The 18,516-nt window shown below is 44.3% G+C and overlaps 1 protein-coding gene across 6 annotated transcripts in view; it reads left to right on the top strand.

Annotated features, from left to right (window-relative positions):
- Positions 1-18,259, top strand: part of LOC146207467 (intermembrane lipid transfer protein VPS13A-like) — a 122,834-nt gene extending 104,575 nt beyond the window's left edge. For all 6 annotated transcript variants that reach the window (XM_084587572.1, XM_084587584.1, XM_084587570.1 and 3 more), the window contains 13 exons: positions 43-145; positions 264-329; positions 550-606; positions 672-808; positions 1,345-1,540; positions 5,049-5,124; positions 7,953-8,038; positions 8,155-8,278; positions 9,876-9,999; positions 10,400-10,466; positions 13,451-13,599; positions 14,096-14,222; positions 15,226-18,259. In XM_084587572.1, coding sequence (XP_084443698.1) covers positions 43-145; positions 264-329; positions 550-606; positions 672-808; positions 1,345-1,540; positions 5,049-5,124; positions 7,953-8,038; positions 8,155-8,278; positions 9,876-9,999; positions 10,400-10,466; positions 13,451-13,599; positions 14,096-14,222; positions 15,226-15,366 — 1,453 coding nt within the window. In that variant the 3' untranslated portion in view covers positions 15,367-18,259. The remainder of the gene's footprint in view (positions 1-42; positions 146-263; positions 330-549; positions 607-671; positions 809-1,344; positions 1,541-5,048; positions 5,125-7,952; positions 8,039-8,154; positions 8,279-9,875; positions 10,000-10,399; positions 10,467-13,450; positions 13,600-14,095; positions 14,223-15,225) is intronic.
- The last annotated feature ends 257 nt before the right edge of the window (positions 18,260-18,516 follow it).

Here is an 18,516-nt window from a genome sequence, read left to right as displayed (position 1 = left end):
TCAGCTGCTTGCTGAGTATGCTCATGAGTGTCTCTGCTGCAGGTACCTGAAGCTTCTGCTGCAGGAGATGCACATTAAAGTGGACAAGGGCTTCCTTCTTTCCACATACGACTTCTTCAGTGTGATGCTAGCTGACCAGGATGAGGTATTTGCCTGTTATGGGCAGCAGGACTGCTGCCTCTTCTTTGCGTAACCACAATTTCTCTCTTTCTCTTTTGCTTCTGTAACTTTTTTTCTCTTTGTGTGTGTGTGTGTATGTGCAGAAGACAAAGCTGAAGTCCGACATGAAGTTGATCTATGCACCGTTGCATCCTTTCAAGTCAGATCTCGTGAGTAACTGTTGCTTGTTGTAAGTCTTCCTCTTATCGCTACAACAGAAAAATGAAAATTCCTCATAAAGTTTTACATTGCAACAATATTGTATTTAAGGAAGACCCTATGTGTCGAAGAAGTGTCCGAAACATTCTTTTGAGGGTGTTAACCACCACTAGTTTCATGCCTAATTGCCAAATCTACTATTATTTTCCTTTCCTCTTTTTCATATTCTAGGAAATTGCACGAATTCAGCGAACTGTTTTCGAATATGTCCATCTCTCACCGGTCAAGGTAAGTCACAACAGTCTTTGAAATAAAGGGGCTGGAGCAACAGCACAATTGCACTCTACTTACAGATTCACCTGAGCTTCAGCCCTCGAGGCACAGTGCACAAGACAGTGCCCGATCAAGCTAGCCTGTCTCAGGACATCCTGGACGTGTTTCTCAACTCTGTCGGAGCCACCCTGAGTGAAATCAAGGATGTTGAGTTGAGGTGGGAAAGAAAGAACTTGTCACGAGGAGAGCCACTTGACAGCCACATTAGTAGCGCAGATTCAGACTATTTTTACTAAATCTTTGCTAATGCCATATATAAAATGCTAATTTTAATATAGTGGCATTTAATGTGTGTAATCTTAATGTGTCGGCATAGTGACCGAAAAGTCACAAGCATGCCTCTAACAATAATGGGGCATTGATTGGTCATCGAACCCTCTGAGGCCTTTGGATCCCGAGTCAGACACATTGCTCCTAGGCCAGACAGGCATGCTCGTATGGCTTGGTTGTAGCGGTGCTGTGTGCCTATGTTAGTAGCTTACGACTGATTGCTAATAAGTATTTTGCGAGATAATACAAACATACAAATTATGGGATTTGTCATTACACAAGTAACAAAGTGCATGAGCACTGACAAGGATCTGAAATGACAGTCCCTATGCTTTTGTTGTCATGCTGCCTTTCTCCATACCATATCTACACCTGTACCCGTCCATGTAGATGCGACTGCTTGAGCCATTGTACCGTTTTCAGGATGGCCTATTTTGAGCAGAAGGGGCGCCTGGTGACTCCGGCTGACCTGATGGACGAGGTGAAGTCACACTATGTCTCCCAGCTGGTACAGCAGTGCTACGTCTTAATTCTTGGGCTGGACGTTCTTGGCAATCCCTACGGGCTGGTGAAAGACTTCACCAAGGGCCTTGGGGACTTCTTCTATGAACCCATTGTGGTGAGTCCTGCCGTCTCTGCCATTCTAGCCAGAGGGACTGATAGCACTCTGCTTTGAGAATAAAGGCATTGTAACCATGGCCTGCTAAGAAAGTCTGGCTCCGCTGGACAGGCCGCCATTGGAAACTGACCCTGGCAACGTTTAATGCTAGAACCCTAGCTAGTGAAGCTAGCCCAGCAGTGCTGTTAGAGGAACTAGAGGGCATGAAATGGGATGTCATAGGGCTTAGTGAGGTTAGGAGGCCCAATGAGGCATATACTGTACTGAAAGATGGGCATGTACTGTGTTACCGAGGCTTACCAGAGAGGCGACAACTAGGAGTAGGTTTCCTTGTCAATAAGTATATAGCGGGTAATATAGATGAATTCTATAGTATTAATGAGAGGGTTGCAGGCATCGTAATTCGGCTTAATAAGCGGTATAAACTGAAGGTTGTACAGGCCTATACACCTACTTGTAGTTATGATGACCAGGCAGTTGAAAGCTTCTACGAAGATGTAGAATCGGCAATGCGAAAAGTAAGGATGCAGTATACTGTACTAATGGGCGATTTCAAAGCCAAGGTAGGGAAAAAACAGGCAGGAGACAAGGTAGTAGGTGACTATGGCATTGGTTCTAGTAATAGCAGGGGGGAGTTACTAGTTGAGTTTGCAGAGCGCAATAACTTACGAATCATGAATACCTTCTTCAGCAAACGGAAGAACCGGAAATGGACATGGAAAAGTCCTAACGGAGAGACTAAAAATGAAATCGACTTCATAATGTGTTCAACCCCCGCCATTATTCAAGATGTAGAGGTAATCGGGAAAGTGCGATGCAGTGACCACAGGATGGTGAGGTCCCGAATTAGCCTAAATCTGAAGAAGGAACGCAACAGATTAGTAAGAAAGAAACCCATCAACGAATTAGCAGTGAGGGGGAGGGCAGAAGAGTTCAGGATCTCGCTACAGAATAGGTTTTCAGCTCTAACTGAGGATGGCGACATTACCCTAGAGGCAAGGAACAATAATTTCAGAGATATCATTACTGAGTGCGCGGTAGAAGTAGGCGGTAGGATAGTTAGAGAGGATACCGGTAAGCTGTCTAAGGAGACGAAAGATTTGGTTAAGAAACGCCAGAGTATGAAAGCTTCGAATCCAACAGACCAGATCGAATTGGCCGAGATATCGAAGCTAATCAATAAGCGCAAGGTGGCCGATATTAGGAAGTATAACATGGAGAAAATTGAGCATGCTGTAAAGAACGGGGGAAGCCTTAAAGCGGTAAAGAAGAAATTGGGCATAGGCAAAAACCAGATGTATGCGATAAGGGACAAGGCGGGCAACGTCATCACTAATATGGAAAAGATAGTCAAAGTAGCCGAGGAGTTCTATACAGATCTCTACAGTAGCCAAAGTAGTCAGGACCGTAATGAGATTGGCGGTAGGGAAAAACAGTCAGACGTTCCACCAGTGACGAAGGACGAGGTCAAGAAAGCACTAGAAAGTATGAAAAGGGGGAAATCAGCTGGAGAGGATCAGATAACTACAGATTTGCTGAAGGACGGGGGGGATATCGTGCTAGAAAACCTGGCCACCCTGTATACGCAGTGCCTGGTGTCATCGACGGTACCGGAACCATGGAAGAATGCAAACATTATCCTCATTCACAAGAAAGGGGACTCTAAGGACCTTAAAAATTACAGACCAATCACCTTACTGTCTGTTACGTATAAGGTATTTACTAAGGTAATCGCTAATAGAATCAGGACAACCTTAGACTGCAATCAAGCAAAGGATCAAGCAGGGTTTCGGAAACGGTACTCTACTATCGATCATATCCATACCATCAATCAGGTGATAGAAAAATGCTCGGAATATAACCAGCCCTTATACATAGCATTCATTGATTACGAAAAAGCATTTGACTCAGTTGAAACCTCGGCGGTGATGCAGGCATTGCGAAATCAGGGGGTAGACGAGCCATACGTGAAAGTGCTGGAAGATATATATAGCGGTTGCACAGCAACCATAGTTCTGCATAAAGAAAGTAACAAAATTCCCATAAAGAGAGGTGTTAGGCAAGGAGACACAATCTCCCCAGTACTATTCACAGCTTGTTTAGAGGAAGTATTCAGAGACTTGGAATGGGAGCAGTTAGGGATAAGGGTAGATGGAGAATACCTCAGTAATCTGCGATTTGCTGATGACATTGCCTTGCTAAGCAACTCGGGGGATGAACTGCAAATAATGATTGATGACCTAGACAGGAAAAGTAGAAAGGTAGGCTTGAAAATCAATATGCAGAAGACTAAGGTAATGTTCAACAGCCTCGGGAAGGAACAGCAGTTTACATTAGGTAGCGAAATACTGGAAGTAGTAGGCGAATATGTCTACTTAGGACAGGTAGTAACCGCAGACCCGGACCACGAAAAGGAAATAACAAGAAGAATACGATTGGGATGGAGCGCATTTGGCAAGCACTCGCAGATTATGACTAGCAGCTTACCGGTATCGCTCAAGAGGAAAGTATACAACAGTTGCATCTTGCCTGTACTCACCTATGGGGCTGAAACGTGGAGGCTAACCAAGAGAGTTCTACTTAAGTTGAGGACAACCCAGAGGGCTATGGAACGAAAAATGGTACGGGTAACATTAAGAGATAGAAAGCGTGCAGAGTGGGTCAGAGAAATAACTCAAGTTATCGACATTCTAGTAGAAATTAAGAAGAAGAAATGGACATGGGCAGGACATGTAGTGCGAAGAGAGGATAACCGATGGTCGCTGAGGGTAACAAACTGGATTCCAAGGGAAGGAAAGCGTAGCAGAGGGCGGCAGAAAGTTAGGTGGGCGGATGAGATTAAGAAGTTCGCAGGGGTCAAGTGGATGCAGCTAGCACAGAACCGGGTTAAGTGGAGAAATATGGGAGAGGCCTTCGCCCTGCAGTGGGTATAATCAGGCTGATGATGATGATGAACCATGGCCTGTTCCCTCATCAGTTGCGTGTAGCTGAATATGTGAAAATGTGATGCTCAGACCATTTGCACATGCATGGATTTTGCACCTTGACATCTGGAAACTATACCCCTGATTCAGTGCTGTCAGAACAGTGTTCCAGCGTTGAGACAGAATGCAAGGAAAAGGCAGAGTCTAAAGTAATGAAGAGGACCCTCTTTTAGTTTCTCTTGGTGCTGTTCACATTTCGTTGTCTCGAGGAAAAGTACAGTGCCTAGGTGACGCCCCTAACAATACTCTGAGCATTACTCTACCTCCGGGGTTCTCGAGTCTCTTTAGCCTCTGGCAGACCCAGTGGCTTACAATAGGTGCTGCAGAAACCTGTGTGCCTTGAGTTCCATACCATCCTGCCTAACGTGAATGCAAAAGAGCGCTCGAACACATAGGTCTACAGTGATTGATGACTAGATGTCTTTACAAGTCAGCTGCAGCGGCTGTTTCATCCAGGGGGATCACAGACTCATCGCTGCCATATGAATCACACTGATTGATTGTGAATTTTATCTTTTATGCAGGGATCTATTCAGGGCCCTGATGAATTTGCAGAGGGCCTGTCGAAGGGTGCGCAGAGCCTGATGGGCCACGTTATAGGTGAGTGGTTTTGCTAAAGAGGCAATGTACAGCTAAAAAGAATTGGGAAGGATGCTTAAGCTCAGCCTTTAAGGGAACGATGTACATGATACTAGTATTAATGGTTTCCATCTGCAGCTTCCTTCGCGGACCCTCGTCTGCATACTACGTGCACACACTTTGCTACTCGCTTAACTACAGATCTCTTAAGTTGTGCCTCGATTATCTTGCACATACTCAGCATACAGTGGTAGGCTACCACATAATGTGAAAGACTACCCGACAGATATAAAGGCCCAACTTTAATAAGCCCTAAAAACTTGCTTGCATAGCCTAGGGGTAGTGCAGCAGGCTAAGAATCCAACAATCTTGTCGGTTCAATTCCGATCTCACAGTTGGCAGCAGCTGCTAACTCGGTCGTCTTTTGTCTTGTGGTGTTATGCAACCCTGCGACCGGTCAGTACCTGGATATGTCATCTGCCAGCTACCACCTGTAGAAGTATGCTTGTGATGTTTTTGTTCCCTACACTTAAAGCACTGGATTTACTGGAGAACAGGGCCTTTGAAACTGTCACGTTAAAAGGGACGAATGACTTGGCAAATTGGTTAGTACTCATAAATTGTGACAGCTCAGAAAATGAAAAATGAAAAAACGATACAAGCATTGACACAAAAGCAATAAGTGGGTGGGCTGCATTTATCGTGCCCTGGGGTTTGAACCGTCTAGGGTTCTTCAAACTGTCCTGACATTTGGCACACAATATGTTTTGCACTTTGCCTCATCAAAATGTGGCTGCTGTGGCAGAAGGGGAGTTGATTAGTGCTCATAATTTGTGATGGTGGTGGTGGTGGTAAAAACTTTAATATCCAACAGATACAGGATGGGCGTCAACCTATCCGCCTACACGGCGGCCTGGAGTCCTTGGACCCAAACAGCATGTTCGGCCAGTCGGATTACTTCTAGCTGCATGTCAGGGTGTGAGCTCAACAGTAGAGGCTCCCAAAATTCTCCTGTTTTTGTCTCTTGGTTTATATTTTCGATTTGAGGACAAGTGCGTACCATATGTATCAGATTCACCTTATCCTGACAGTTTGCATCTATATGAGAATTGCTCCGGGTACCACTGGCTAAGAGTAGCTTCATTCGGAAAAAAGTCTGTTTGTAAGCGCCTCCAGATGCTTTCTTGGTTCCTATTTAGTGTCCTATCTGCCGGTGGGTATTTTACCCTGTTTGGCCAATAGTGCTTTGTAATCTCTTCATAGCTGGCCAGCCTGTCCCTGCTCAGAGGGTAATGAGGGTCAAATCCTACCCGAAAGGTGAGACTGCAGGCAGGCTTATGAGCTACCTCATTTCCCTGAAGCTGGGAGTGGGCTGGTGCCCGTATTAGCCGGATTATTATGTCATCCTGACAAGTTCTAATATCCTCTTTGCCTGTGGAGAGACCCTTCCCTTGAGAAAATTGCATATTGCTGTTTTAGAATCGCTTATAATTGTAGTAGCCAAGGGCAATGGCCACCTCTTCAGCCGTGTCAGCTATGCTCGTCCTGACCGAGCAGCTTATTCTTAGGGTTTGTTCATCTGTCGCTATCGCAACCACAACGTGCCTATCCTCATACTCAGCAGTGTCGACATAGATCACGTAATGTCTTCCTTGATATATCTTCTGCAGCATTTCTGCTCTTTTCTTCCTTCTTTCTTGTGCTCTGGATGATGCATGTTCTTTGGCAGCGGGGGGGATTTTTAGTCGCTTCCTGACTTCTGTCTTCTGGTCCCCTTGGCTTTCGTACCGAATGCCTAGTCTTAGCAGTATGCTTCTTCCTGTGTCAGTCTTTGGTATTGGGAGATTTGGTTGGCCTCTATCACTTCTGCCAGCGTATTGTGCACCCCCAGCTTCATTAGCCAGTTCGTAGATTTACTGATGGGGAGACCAAGGGCTGCTTTTATGCTTTTCCTGATGATTGCTTCTATTCTAGCCTTCTTGCAGTTGGCCAGGTGTAAGTACAGGACAGCGTAGGTGATCCTGCTGGTTACAAAAGCCTGTACAAGTCTTAGGAGATTGGCTTCTCTTATGCCCGACTTTCGATTGCACACAAAAAAAGTTAGTCGTGGTTTAATCCTGGTTAAACTGGTAAATCCATGCAAAAGCTTGTAGGCCAAAGGTCAGAGGTGAACCCGAGGATCAGACGTCATTTCCACCATGTTGGACTTTGTCCACTTGGGTGACTATGGGTGTGCAGGGGCTGTACTATGCTATACATGACTCCTGAACACTCCGTGAGAGAAGAGAGGAATGTGAAAGTGAAAGCGGGAGTAGAGAAAGAGGTGCTGTAGTGGAGAGCTGCGGAGTATAGTAATTTCGACCACCTGGGGATCTTTATTGTGCACTGACATCGCCTAATGGAAGCCTTTTCAATTTTGCGAACGTTTGTCTAGGTCACCTTCCTGTTGTCTTGTTTGACATGGGCACCGGCATGCTGTTGCCAAGACAACTAGGCTGAAAGACAAGGTCCAAGATTTTTGCTGGGGTCTAGTGTCAGTATGGGTGCTTTCACACTAAAACAACAAACATAAAATAAGTGACACTAATGATACAAAAAGAAGAATGAACCCTTAGGTTCTAGAAAAAGCCAAGAAAAATGGGTTGGTAGGCAGGTAGGTTAGTAAATGTTCATAATTTATCAACTCCCAAAAAGATAATTGACTTGTATGTTCTTCCTTGTATTTAAGTTGCAGATTATGAACTGTGTGACCATTTTGATTTTCAACCCTTTGCTTTCAAGCAGCCTAAGATGATTTTTTTCTCACGTTGGACTCTTGTTTTTTCTTGTTTCTGCTCTTGTTTCTTCAGGCAGCTCTGCTGGTTCTATTGCCCTAATCACAGGATCCCTGGGGCAAGTTCTGGCCGTGCTTTCTTTTGATGAAGATTATCAGAATGTGAGTTTGGGTATAGATTGCTGGCTTGCGTTCTGCCAGCACTTCCAAAATGGTTTTGAGGTTTGCTGACGTGAGCATTTTTTTATTATTTATTTATTTATTTATTTTACTTGCAGAAACGGCGGAAAAGGATGGAGCAGCATACAACCTCTTTGCCAGAATCCCTAGCAGTGGCAGCCAAGGGATTTGTGCTCGGAATTCTACTAGGAGTATCTGGAGTTGTGATGAGTCCTGTCTCAGGTATCCTAGAAATGTCCAATTTGCATTCTCACACGGGCATACAAAAACACCGCTGTTATACCTTTTATTTTTTACTGCAATAACAGCAAGAGTAGCACTCGGTTGAAATGACAGCGTTATCTGTATCTGTGTAAAAATAGGAAATTTCTTCTTTTTGAAGCATTGGCAAACGAAGTCTCCAGCCTTCACTGTGCTTTCACCCACTAAAATCTAGCACAGCAGCGAAATACTAGAAAAAAAAAAAAGATGGCAAAATTCCGTTTAAGAATGTGCAGAAATTCCAAGGGGATTGTCAGTAAGTCGAGCCGGATATATCGAACTCGAAGGGGATCGCGAAATAGTTCGATAATTTGATATACGGAAATCAGCTTGAGACGCCGCTTGCGATTGTGAAAAATGATACCATATTTGTCGCGTAATCAACCCACTCGCATAATGAACCCACCCTCCTATTTTGCTGCCGAAAACTTGAAAAGAAAAAAAAAAAGAAAAACAGAAGAAAAAAAAAAAAACGCTTTAGTCGGTGGCGCGTCCCTTCGTTTCGGCCACCACATCCACAGCTCATTTACGTATTGGCAGCACGCCAAGATGCTGCGCAGCAGTAGCATCACAGAGTGTTTATCTTTTGTCTATACTTTTGATGTTAGCTCCTGCGGTGGCAGGGAGCAAACTTGGCAGAGTGCCTGTGAGGTGACGGCTTGATTGCAAAAGCCTTGTTCAATTTATCACACCGCGCTTGGGGCGGGATGACTGCAAATGCCGTTTGAAGCGAACAATGCTATAAGCCAGTGTCATGATTGCAGCTGATCGCGTGCATTTGCTGATTCATAGATGCGAGGATAGACACTCTCGCAAAAAAAAAAAGAAAAGAAAAGAAATGGCGCTTCTTATTGTCTGCAGCTGCCATAGCTTAATGCTACGCCGCAAGTTCAGCATGATGACAATGATGATCGACTCTCTTAAAAAAAAAAAAAAGAAATCTGCCTCTTCTTAACGTATGCAGACGCCATAGCTTACGCTGTGCCGCATGTTCAGCACGATGACACTAGACACGCATCGCACGTCACCCACCATGCACAGAAGGCTCACAAGATATCAGTCCACTTTAAAGAATCTCGGCTGTTCGAGATTTCTGAAGTCCTCCACTACTTTATCCCTCATAGCCTGAGTCATTTTTGGTCTAACCCTTTTAATATTTCCATTTAGTGGTCCCTTTAAATGTGGCGGCTCCCTGACGGTCGGGATAGCACTGAATTTGTTTTGTTTTGTTTTTTTGTGTGGTATATCAGGAACTGTTTGCACCAGGGTGGTGTTGAAATAGTATGTGACTTTGCTGCACTTTTTACATCCTCCATGCCAACAAAGGAAAGAACAGGGAAGGTACGAAAAAGCTGTTTTATGGCTCCCTTAAACTTGTTTTGTTTTCTTCCTATTTGTTTCTTTCCACACCACATTTCTTGTCTAACTGTCCTTACTGCATCATAAGTATATATATGTGAGCCCTGGTTAAATTGTTTTGCAGACATGTAAAGTGTGGTGGCACTCGGTTGTCTCTCAATGACTTATGCAGTATGTGTGCATGTGTTACTTCATCTAGGAGCGCAATTGGAAGGGCTTGAAGGGTTCTTCAAAGGCATTGGCAAGGGACTCATGGGACTCATGACCAAGCCCACCGGTGGAGTGGTCGACATGTTCAGCATAGCCTTTGACGGCATTCGCCGGTAAGTGCTCTCCTTTGGTTCTGGATGGAATAGCGTCTCAAGCTGATTTGAGCACTGATAGATTTGCATCTAAGTTTACATCCAAAGTACACCACTCATTCCCAGCTACCGCATCACGTACTGCGCTCTTCAACGAAATTTTGTTTTTGGAAGTCAAATTGCAGCTCACAGTGGATTGCATGGTCCCTCTTTTTGCCTTGCCAGCTAAGTCTTATCTTGAGCTCAGCCTAGACTACTGGTCACCTGAATTTGTTGTGTCCTCACATTTCAGAACCACAGGAAAATATCTCATTGGTGTGGTATTTGCTCATGCCGGCATGCTGCGTAAGGACCAAGCATTAGCAACTTTGTCTTATGTATATGTGGTTATTTCTTTTCCTCTCCATTTGTGGTTCTTAAGGGCTGCGGAGATGGGCAAGGGCGTTGTGGTGAGACAACGGCTACCCCGGTTCATCAACCCAAGCCTGGTGAGCCACAGACTCTAAAAAGTGATTTTGTTTTGACCTGTGACCAGGGCTCATTTTGCCCATTTTTATTGACACAATTACATGCAAGTATGTCAGTCTGCTAAGTGGACAGTCTCGTGTGCCCAGGCATAGTGCATTGATATTGCTTTGGTTATAACACCAAAAACATTAAATACAGTTAGGATTTACTTCACAATGCTGTATAGCATACTTCAGGGGGGGGGGGGGGGAGGTTTGTTTTTTCTTTTTCTTGTGTGTGTGTGTGTGTGTGTGTGTGTGTGTGTGTGTGTGTGTGTGTGTGTGTGTGTGTGTGTGTGTGTGTGTGTGTGTGTGTGTGTGTGTGTGTGTGTGTGTGTGTGTGTGTGTGTGTGTGTGTGTGTGTGTGTGAAGATGTGCATATCATCATCATCATCATCATTAGCCTGCCATACCCACTGCAGGGCAAAGACCTCTCCCCTATTGCTCCAAATAAGCCGTTCCTGTGCTAGCTGCATCCCCCTGCGAACTTAACCTCATCCACCCACCTAACTTTCTGCTACGTTTTCCTTCCCTTGGAATCCAGTTTGTTACCCTAAGCGACCATTGGTTATCCTCTCTTATGTATATCATGCCCATAATATTTGAAGCACTTATATGCTTTCCCACTTTGGTGTAAGCCTAGCTGTGCTTTGTCCTCTACTTTGTTTCATATGCTTTATTCATATATAGAAAACACATCTATAGTTTGTTTATAAACACATAAATGTTAAAAAGGTATCAAATGTTTGGGACGAAAAATACACCTTTTGTGCAAATTATAAGGCAGAATTTCATTGACCGTTGCTGCATGAGTATTTCTGTTAGTGAATGTCAAAGGCAAAGCATCAGTTCAGTTCAGGCGTTCAGTCGTGTCCGACTCTTCGTGACCCTATGGACCATGTCACGCCACGCTTTCCGGTCTCTCACTATCTTCTTAACATCACATAGCTTCATCTGCAATGCCTCGAGAATGCCATCTAACCATCGCGTTCGCTGCCTACCCCTTCTCCGGCGACCCTCAACCTTTCCCAACATCAAATCTTTCTCCAGCGACTCCTCTCTTCTCATCAGATGACCAATGTAGCTGAGCTTTAACTTTAGAATTTGACCCTCCAATGAGCAGTCAGGGTTTATGGTCGACAATATCGACTGATTTGATCTTCTGGCAGTCCAAGGAACTCTTAAGAGTCTTCGCCAGCACCACAATTCAAACGCGTCAATTCTTCGGCGGTCAGCCTTTTTCACAGTCCAACTCTCGCATCCATACATCACAACTGGAAAGACCATAACACGGGTTATACAGATCTTGGTTGGCAGACTAATGTCTCTGCTCTTTACTAGGCGGTCAAGGCTAACCATTGCTCTCTTTCCCAGAAGCAGGCGTCTCCTAATTTCATGGCTGCAGTCTCCTTCCGAGGTAATCTTGGCGCCCAAGAACAGAAAATCTGTCACAGCTTCCACTTCTTGTCCATTGATGCTCCAGGACTTGATAGGGCAAGACGCCATGATCTTCGTCTTTTTAATGTTCAGTTTAAGCCCAAACTTCTCACTCTCTTCTTGTACGCGCATCAGAAGTCTCTTGAGATCCAATTCACTTTCTGCCATTAAAGTGGTATCATCCGCATATCTAAGGTTGTTGATGCGTTTTCCAGCGATCTTCACACCAGCTGAAGACTCGTCCAGACCGGCCTTCCTCATGATGCACTCTGCATATAGGTTAAATAGGCAGGGCGACAGTATGCAGCCTTGCCTCACCCCTTTCTCAATCGGAAACCAATCAGTAAGACCATGCCCAGTTCTGACTGTGGCCTCTTGCCCTTCATAAAGGTTCCTGAGGAGACAGATGAGGTGAATTGGAACTCCCATCTCTTGGAGAGCTTGCCACAATCTGCTGTGATCTACGCAGTCAAACGCTTTCACATAATCAATAAAGCAGAAGTAAATGGGTTTCTAGAACTCTCTTGCTTTTTCCATGATCCAGCGAAGGTTGGCAATTTGGTCTCTAGTTCCTCTGCCCTTGCGAAACCCAGCTTGCACGTCCGGAAGCTCCCGATCCACATACTGCTGCTGCCTACCTTGCAGGATTTTTAACATCACCTTGCTAGCATGCGAAATAAGCGCGATCGTGCGATAGTTCGAACAATCTTTGGCACTGCCTTTCTTTGGGATGGGGATGTAAACTGACCTCCTCCAATCCTGTGGCCACTGCAGGGTTGTCCAAATCTTTTGACATAATGTATGCAGTGTGTTAACAGCGTCGTGGTTGAGGCAAAGCATAGCTTCAAGAAAATTAAAGCATTCCGTCAAGCTACCGGTTCAAAAGAACTATTTGACCCTACAAAGGGCAAGTTGGGGCATACTTTGCAGTGTACTGGGCACTCTGTGAATTCTACCAGCCTAATTTCAGTGCGCCAGCACTAAGTACCTTACTAGCGAAAAGGCCGTCTTGAGTGGGGGTTCTTTAATAGTGGCCTTGGTACAGTAGGATGGCAAGTTGGGGAAGTTGGGTTATGCGAGTTGCGAGAAAGCGCTTGTGTTATGTACTTCCTCGTCCGTCAAGTCTGTTCGCGCTGTATATTTCCTCAAGCTTTGGTACAGTGCTGCCAATTTGCTGGTCACTTTCTAGCTAGGTGTGAAGACAACCAGCAAGGCAGGCAGGAAGTGAACTTCTAGCAGGCTGGACAGGTTCTGAACATTGCTTGCCTCAGCATTTGTTCTTGCAGCACTCTTGACAGATGTTACGTTGACTTATGTCTGGAAGAGGAGAGTGAAAGACTGGAAAATGTTCACAAAGGTGTATTAGTAAGGAAAAGGGAATGTGGGGGAAAGAGCACACATAAACACAGAGCACATGAAGCGAGCATTGCTTTAGCAGCATGCACGTAATGCATTGTGGCAGGCTCAAATCAACACTCCTGTCTTGTGCAATCAGCAACTTGCTAATGGTAAAACTTCTTTCTTTGCAGGGGTTGAAGCCCTTTTCCCAGTACCAGGCAACGGGTTACCGGCTGCTTCTGCAGCTGAGCAAGGGGCACTACTCACAGACAGACACCTACTGGGCCCATGCACCTCTGGGCCGGGATGAGAGGGCCAACATTGCCATGATCACTGACAGGTGATGGACACAATTCTTCCTTTGCGGCATTGTTTTGCTCTGTCCCACACACACAGACAACACTGTTTCTTGACAACACGATCAATATTCATTGAGCTCCCCAGCCCTTGAAGTCAGTCCCAGAAAGATTGTCTTATGAGACTACCACGTGGTTACGTAGTGTCAAATTGTTGCATAAATCGTTACCAGCTGATGCTTGTGTAATTAAGGTCCTGTCATTATTGAAGGGCTGGAAGCTGTGGTTTTGAATGTCTGTAGCAAGCTTTATTTGTTGGGCCTTCTCTGTCTGTTTTAGTTTCTCCCACCATGGTGGCTCAGTGGCTTTTGCATTTGGCTGCTTATCCCACGGTCGTAGGCTCGATCTCGGCCACGGCGACCGTATTTCGATCGAGACAAAACAGCACCAAAAAAATGCCCATCTACTGTGTGCATGTCATGGCAGATGGTCAAATTAATCAAATTAAAGCTCTTTGTAATTCTCCGTTGCTCTGTGCAGGCATGTGTTCCTCCTGGAAAAGTGCCGCTTCTGGGGCGGCTGGGCGATCCAGTGGAGCATCCGACTGGAGGACGTGGTCTCGGTGCCATCCATCTCTGGCAACAGCCTCATCATACGGGTCAGACAGGTTAGGACATAAATTCTCATATGTAAGCCTCGAACTGCAGTCATCTAAACAACACACACTCAGACAAAAAGAAAAGCAGTCGAAAAATATATGTATCACAACCAGGTCATGTCTGCAGATGTAGGAAAGGAAGGATGCCACCAAAGGTTACGGTAGTGTAGTTCACAAATTATGGCAATCGCTCCTGGCCTTCTTTGCCTCTCTTTTTCAAGATAGTTCCGTAAAAAATTCTCGGGATGATTATGATATGAAGTTAAGCACGACACCTCACCAATCCAACGATGCACTTTAGAGGCTTCGTTGAAAAACAAAACTTCTCCCACTTGCTCTGCTCTGCACTGCAAGGGATGCCTCCCGAACATGGCTTACTGTTCGTGGCAAAGTTTAAGTGTATCAGATACTGGTGAAAGCAACAAGAGTGCTTTTTCGCTTGCAATAACAACAGCAAGCCATCCTTTGGACATTTGGAGGATTGTAGCCGTTAACATGCGGCGTCGGCTACACTGCAGACTTTGTTATTGACTACCTGCTGAACTTTATTTAAAGAAGCACAATGAATGCAGTTAAGTCTCGAGTCTTCCCTCTCACATTTCTCAAAATGAAGCATCGAGCATGCGGCAAAATGGGCAGCCTCTGGCACTTAGTTGTATGTCATCTTAATTGCTTGCTGACAGTTTGGTGCACCCATAGGTCGACTTGTAAGACATTCACAAGTTTTTTTTGTTTTTCTCTCCACTGTACAACGTATTATCCAGTGTGTGTGTAAAACGCAGTACCCGAATGGATAGTTATCAGCAGTCGCACTCATTCGGGCCCACCTTTAGGCACAAGTAGCATGGATTGGCTGCAGAAATCAGGTGTACACCAAAATGGCTGAGAAATTAAAAACACCCTTACGAAGCTTGCTTTTCTGAGCAGAACATGCCATAGTACAGTTTGCGAAATGGGCCCACTGCAGTCGTTTTGCCCACTGGGGGATCATCGTTGTTCTTGTTCTCTGCAGGACGAGTCCATTGCCAGTTTCACAGGCAATGAACGCTTCCTCGTCTGTGAAGATCGGGATGTCCTCGAATGGCTGAAGCTGAAGATTGAGACAGCTCTACTGGTCACTATGGAAGAGCGGCCATGTTCCCTCGATAGCTAAGTCACTAGGATTGATGTTTTTTTGTTTTTTTTTCTACTTTTATTTTTTATCCTGTTAAGCTCTAAGCCTGTTAAGCCAAATGTTCACTAAACGAGGCAGAATTTTAAGAAGCATCTTGAGCCAGCTGTTTGGCACTGGCCGGAGCTGAGCGAGTTTGAGTTTGCTCATGGGGGTTGAGCAAGAGTCCATGCCATCTTTGTACTGACTGCCTGATAATCTAGCATGGGACCCTACTGCTTCCAAGCAAAGTGTATTTTGTTTCACAGTTTACTGTGCGTTATATTTCATTGATTTTTACCTCAGACGTCCTCAGCAGAGAGTTCTTATGCTGAACAGCTTGGCACAGTGGGGGATATCAAGGTGGTATCATTATTTTGGAACTGTGATGCTTCCGACGTTGCTCGATCTTGTTGGCAAGCAACTTTGTCGAGGCAGCGCTCACTGTGCCCTCTTTTTTGGCCGCGCTCGAATCTTGTATGCCGTGCTCCATCAACTTATGTAGCCAGTTTAAAAGTCACAAATCCACCGAGACCAATATATGTGACGTCCCTGCTGTGCCAGAGTGAAGTTGTCATAATTGTGGCCCCTCATTTGAACTTGGCCATTTCTGCCTATGCCGTCTTTTTAGCACCGTGGACAGGTAGCGTGCTTGGAGCGTGAGACATTCAGGGCCACTCGCATTCTGTGCGGTTCTCTGTACAAGAGAGCGAGTTGGGCCGTGCTATGCTATGGCTGCTGCCTTTACTGAAGTGTGCTAGAGCGAGTAGAGCGAGCAGTTGTGTGCCTACCCACCTCTGCCAAAAGAAGAAAAACAAAAAGCTAAGCTGTGCTGTGGACGGACCTAGATGTAGAAACCCTGAAGAGTAGAATTTGTGTTATGTGTATACCTCAATTTGTATGTGCAGCTTTATAAAACGCAGAGAGAAAGAAAGAGAGAGAGTGGTGGCAGAGATCCTAGAAGGTGTTTTTCAAGACAGCATTAATTTATAGCAAGCTTTCTTTCTTGTTCTGCTTTGCTGACATCGTTTTTTTGTTATAGCTGTTTACCCCAAGGTTCCAAAGGAGGGTTGTAAATTCACGGTTCATGGATCCACAAAACTGTCTACTCATGACTGACTACGCATAAAATTGTTTTGCGCATTGCTAAATAAGAACCATTGCTCTTGGCATTAGCTTTAATTTTTAATATGCTCTTTCTGTTTCTTACTCAAACGTACAGCCTTTGTGGATCCATCTTAACCAGCCTCCAGCTTTCATCTTTATCATAAACATTTCAAGCGGCTTTCGTGCTAGTTTCTGAGGGTAATTTTATAGTTTGTGGAAGCAGCTAGTGACAGTGATGTTTGTATCTGATTTAATTGTATTTTCAATTAATTTTTTTTCCCCACATTATAACATGTTAATCTGCCTACACAGGCCTGCTTCAATATGTCTTCACTGTTCCTTTGAATGCGGATGCAAAGTATCACTGGTAAAAGTTTTCTTTAGTCGCAGTCACATGGTTGTTCTTTAGCGCCTTGTGATAATCGGTTGGCTACAAACTGTTTTCAAGGTAAATGTTGTTAACCAGCAACTGCTGCATAGTTTCTCGAACAAAAATATCAATTCCTTTCGTTCAACATTCCACGTAGGCTTAATCTGCTGAGGGGTTTCATGCTTGTGAGCATGCTTCTTGACCTACCTATCATCTTGATTTTATTATAAAGTAGCTAAGATCACAGGTGGTAGAACGCAATTGAAATGTATTCACTTACAAGTGGCATTTGTGTGTGGAGTCGGGAGGCTGCTGTGCCCATCAATTTCTGGGTGTGAGTGCAGAATTTGCGTGTGGCGGTAGTCGGGCATAATTTCAGATTTATTGCTCATGATTAATGCGTTGCTTTATTATTGTTATTTTTAACATAATTTAAAAGTTCATCTTGTAGCCTAAAGAAAGAAAGTGGGATTTGTTTCTATACATAATTTTTTCTCAGTTCAAACGCTGTGTTGCCTATGTCAAAAGGTAATGGCACTTTTTCTGCATGAACCACCAGCTTGCTTGCAATCAAGCTTGGGCAGAGAGGCATGTGGATCTGGAACTAGCAGATTGTTGTCATTTGCCCAATAAATTAAAATGATTGGCTGCAGCATGTGTCTGTCTCATGCGGAAAAATTTTAGGGGCAATTATTGTATTGATGCGGAAGAAATGTGATTCTTCTTTATCTCGCCAGTCTATTCTGGCTCTGATTCTATCCCACCTCTGTATTTATTTCAGTTTTGATTTCATTGTCTTTCACTTCCTAATCTGTTCCATTTCTGATTCTGTTATTCGGTTTCTATTTCTAATCGCTTCTTCGATTCATTTTTGCCAAGTCATTCTTAGTGCGGCCACCTGCCACCTGCCATGTGGAGGTTTCACTCGGACGCCGATGGCGGACAGTTTTCGCTTTTGTGGAATGTCCACCGCTGTCGCGTTAAGGTAGAGTATCGCCTTCTGTTTGGTGAGGTCTTGCCAGAAATATAGAACTTGGCAGTTCAACTGTTACGCTTCCATCTGTAGTTAGAGCAGCAGTTTGTAAATGTGTTGCCATCAACCTCGTGACAGATGCCGCCATTATAGATTGATTGATACCTTTGCATTTTGTTGGACCATGCTGCCAATGTCATATACCACCTTCAGACAGGTGTTAGACGAGACCAAACTTTGAGTGTCTCACGTCTCTCTGAATTGAATGCAAAGAAGTGGGGAACTTGGACAGGGAAGGTGTTTATGCCGAACTCGACTATAAAGACAACACATTTCTTTTGCTATTTTGCACATTTTATTATCATTGCTATTTAATTTTGTTTGCCTGCCATGAGCATGCTTTTATCTGTACAAAACTCACTTTGTTCTGAATATATATATATATATATATATATATATATATATATATATATATATATATATATTTTTTTTTTTCTTTTTACAATTGTATTTAAAATGTTTCTAGTGGTGCCATGTTTTTTCATCATATACATTGTCTTGCTGTCAGTTTTTATTTTACACCACATATCATGGCATCATATGCTAAACCAGACGTTTTTGTTTGCTTGGTTCTCTTTCTTACATGTAGAGCAAGAATGTAATCAGTGCTCATGCTGCTCAATGCTTGTAAGTGCAGTCTCCA

This window comes from Amblyomma maculatum, chromosome 1 (assembly GCF_055883805.1).
Source record: "Amblyomma maculatum isolate TAMU_Amacu chromosome 1, ASM5588380v1, whole genome shotgun sequence".
NCBI classification, from domain to species: domain Eukaryota; kingdom Metazoa; phylum Arthropoda; class Arachnida; order Ixodida; family Ixodidae; genus Amblyomma; species Amblyomma maculatum.
The sequence above is the reverse complement of the archived record's forward strand: the minus strand, read 5'-3'. Positions and strand labels throughout refer to the sequence as shown.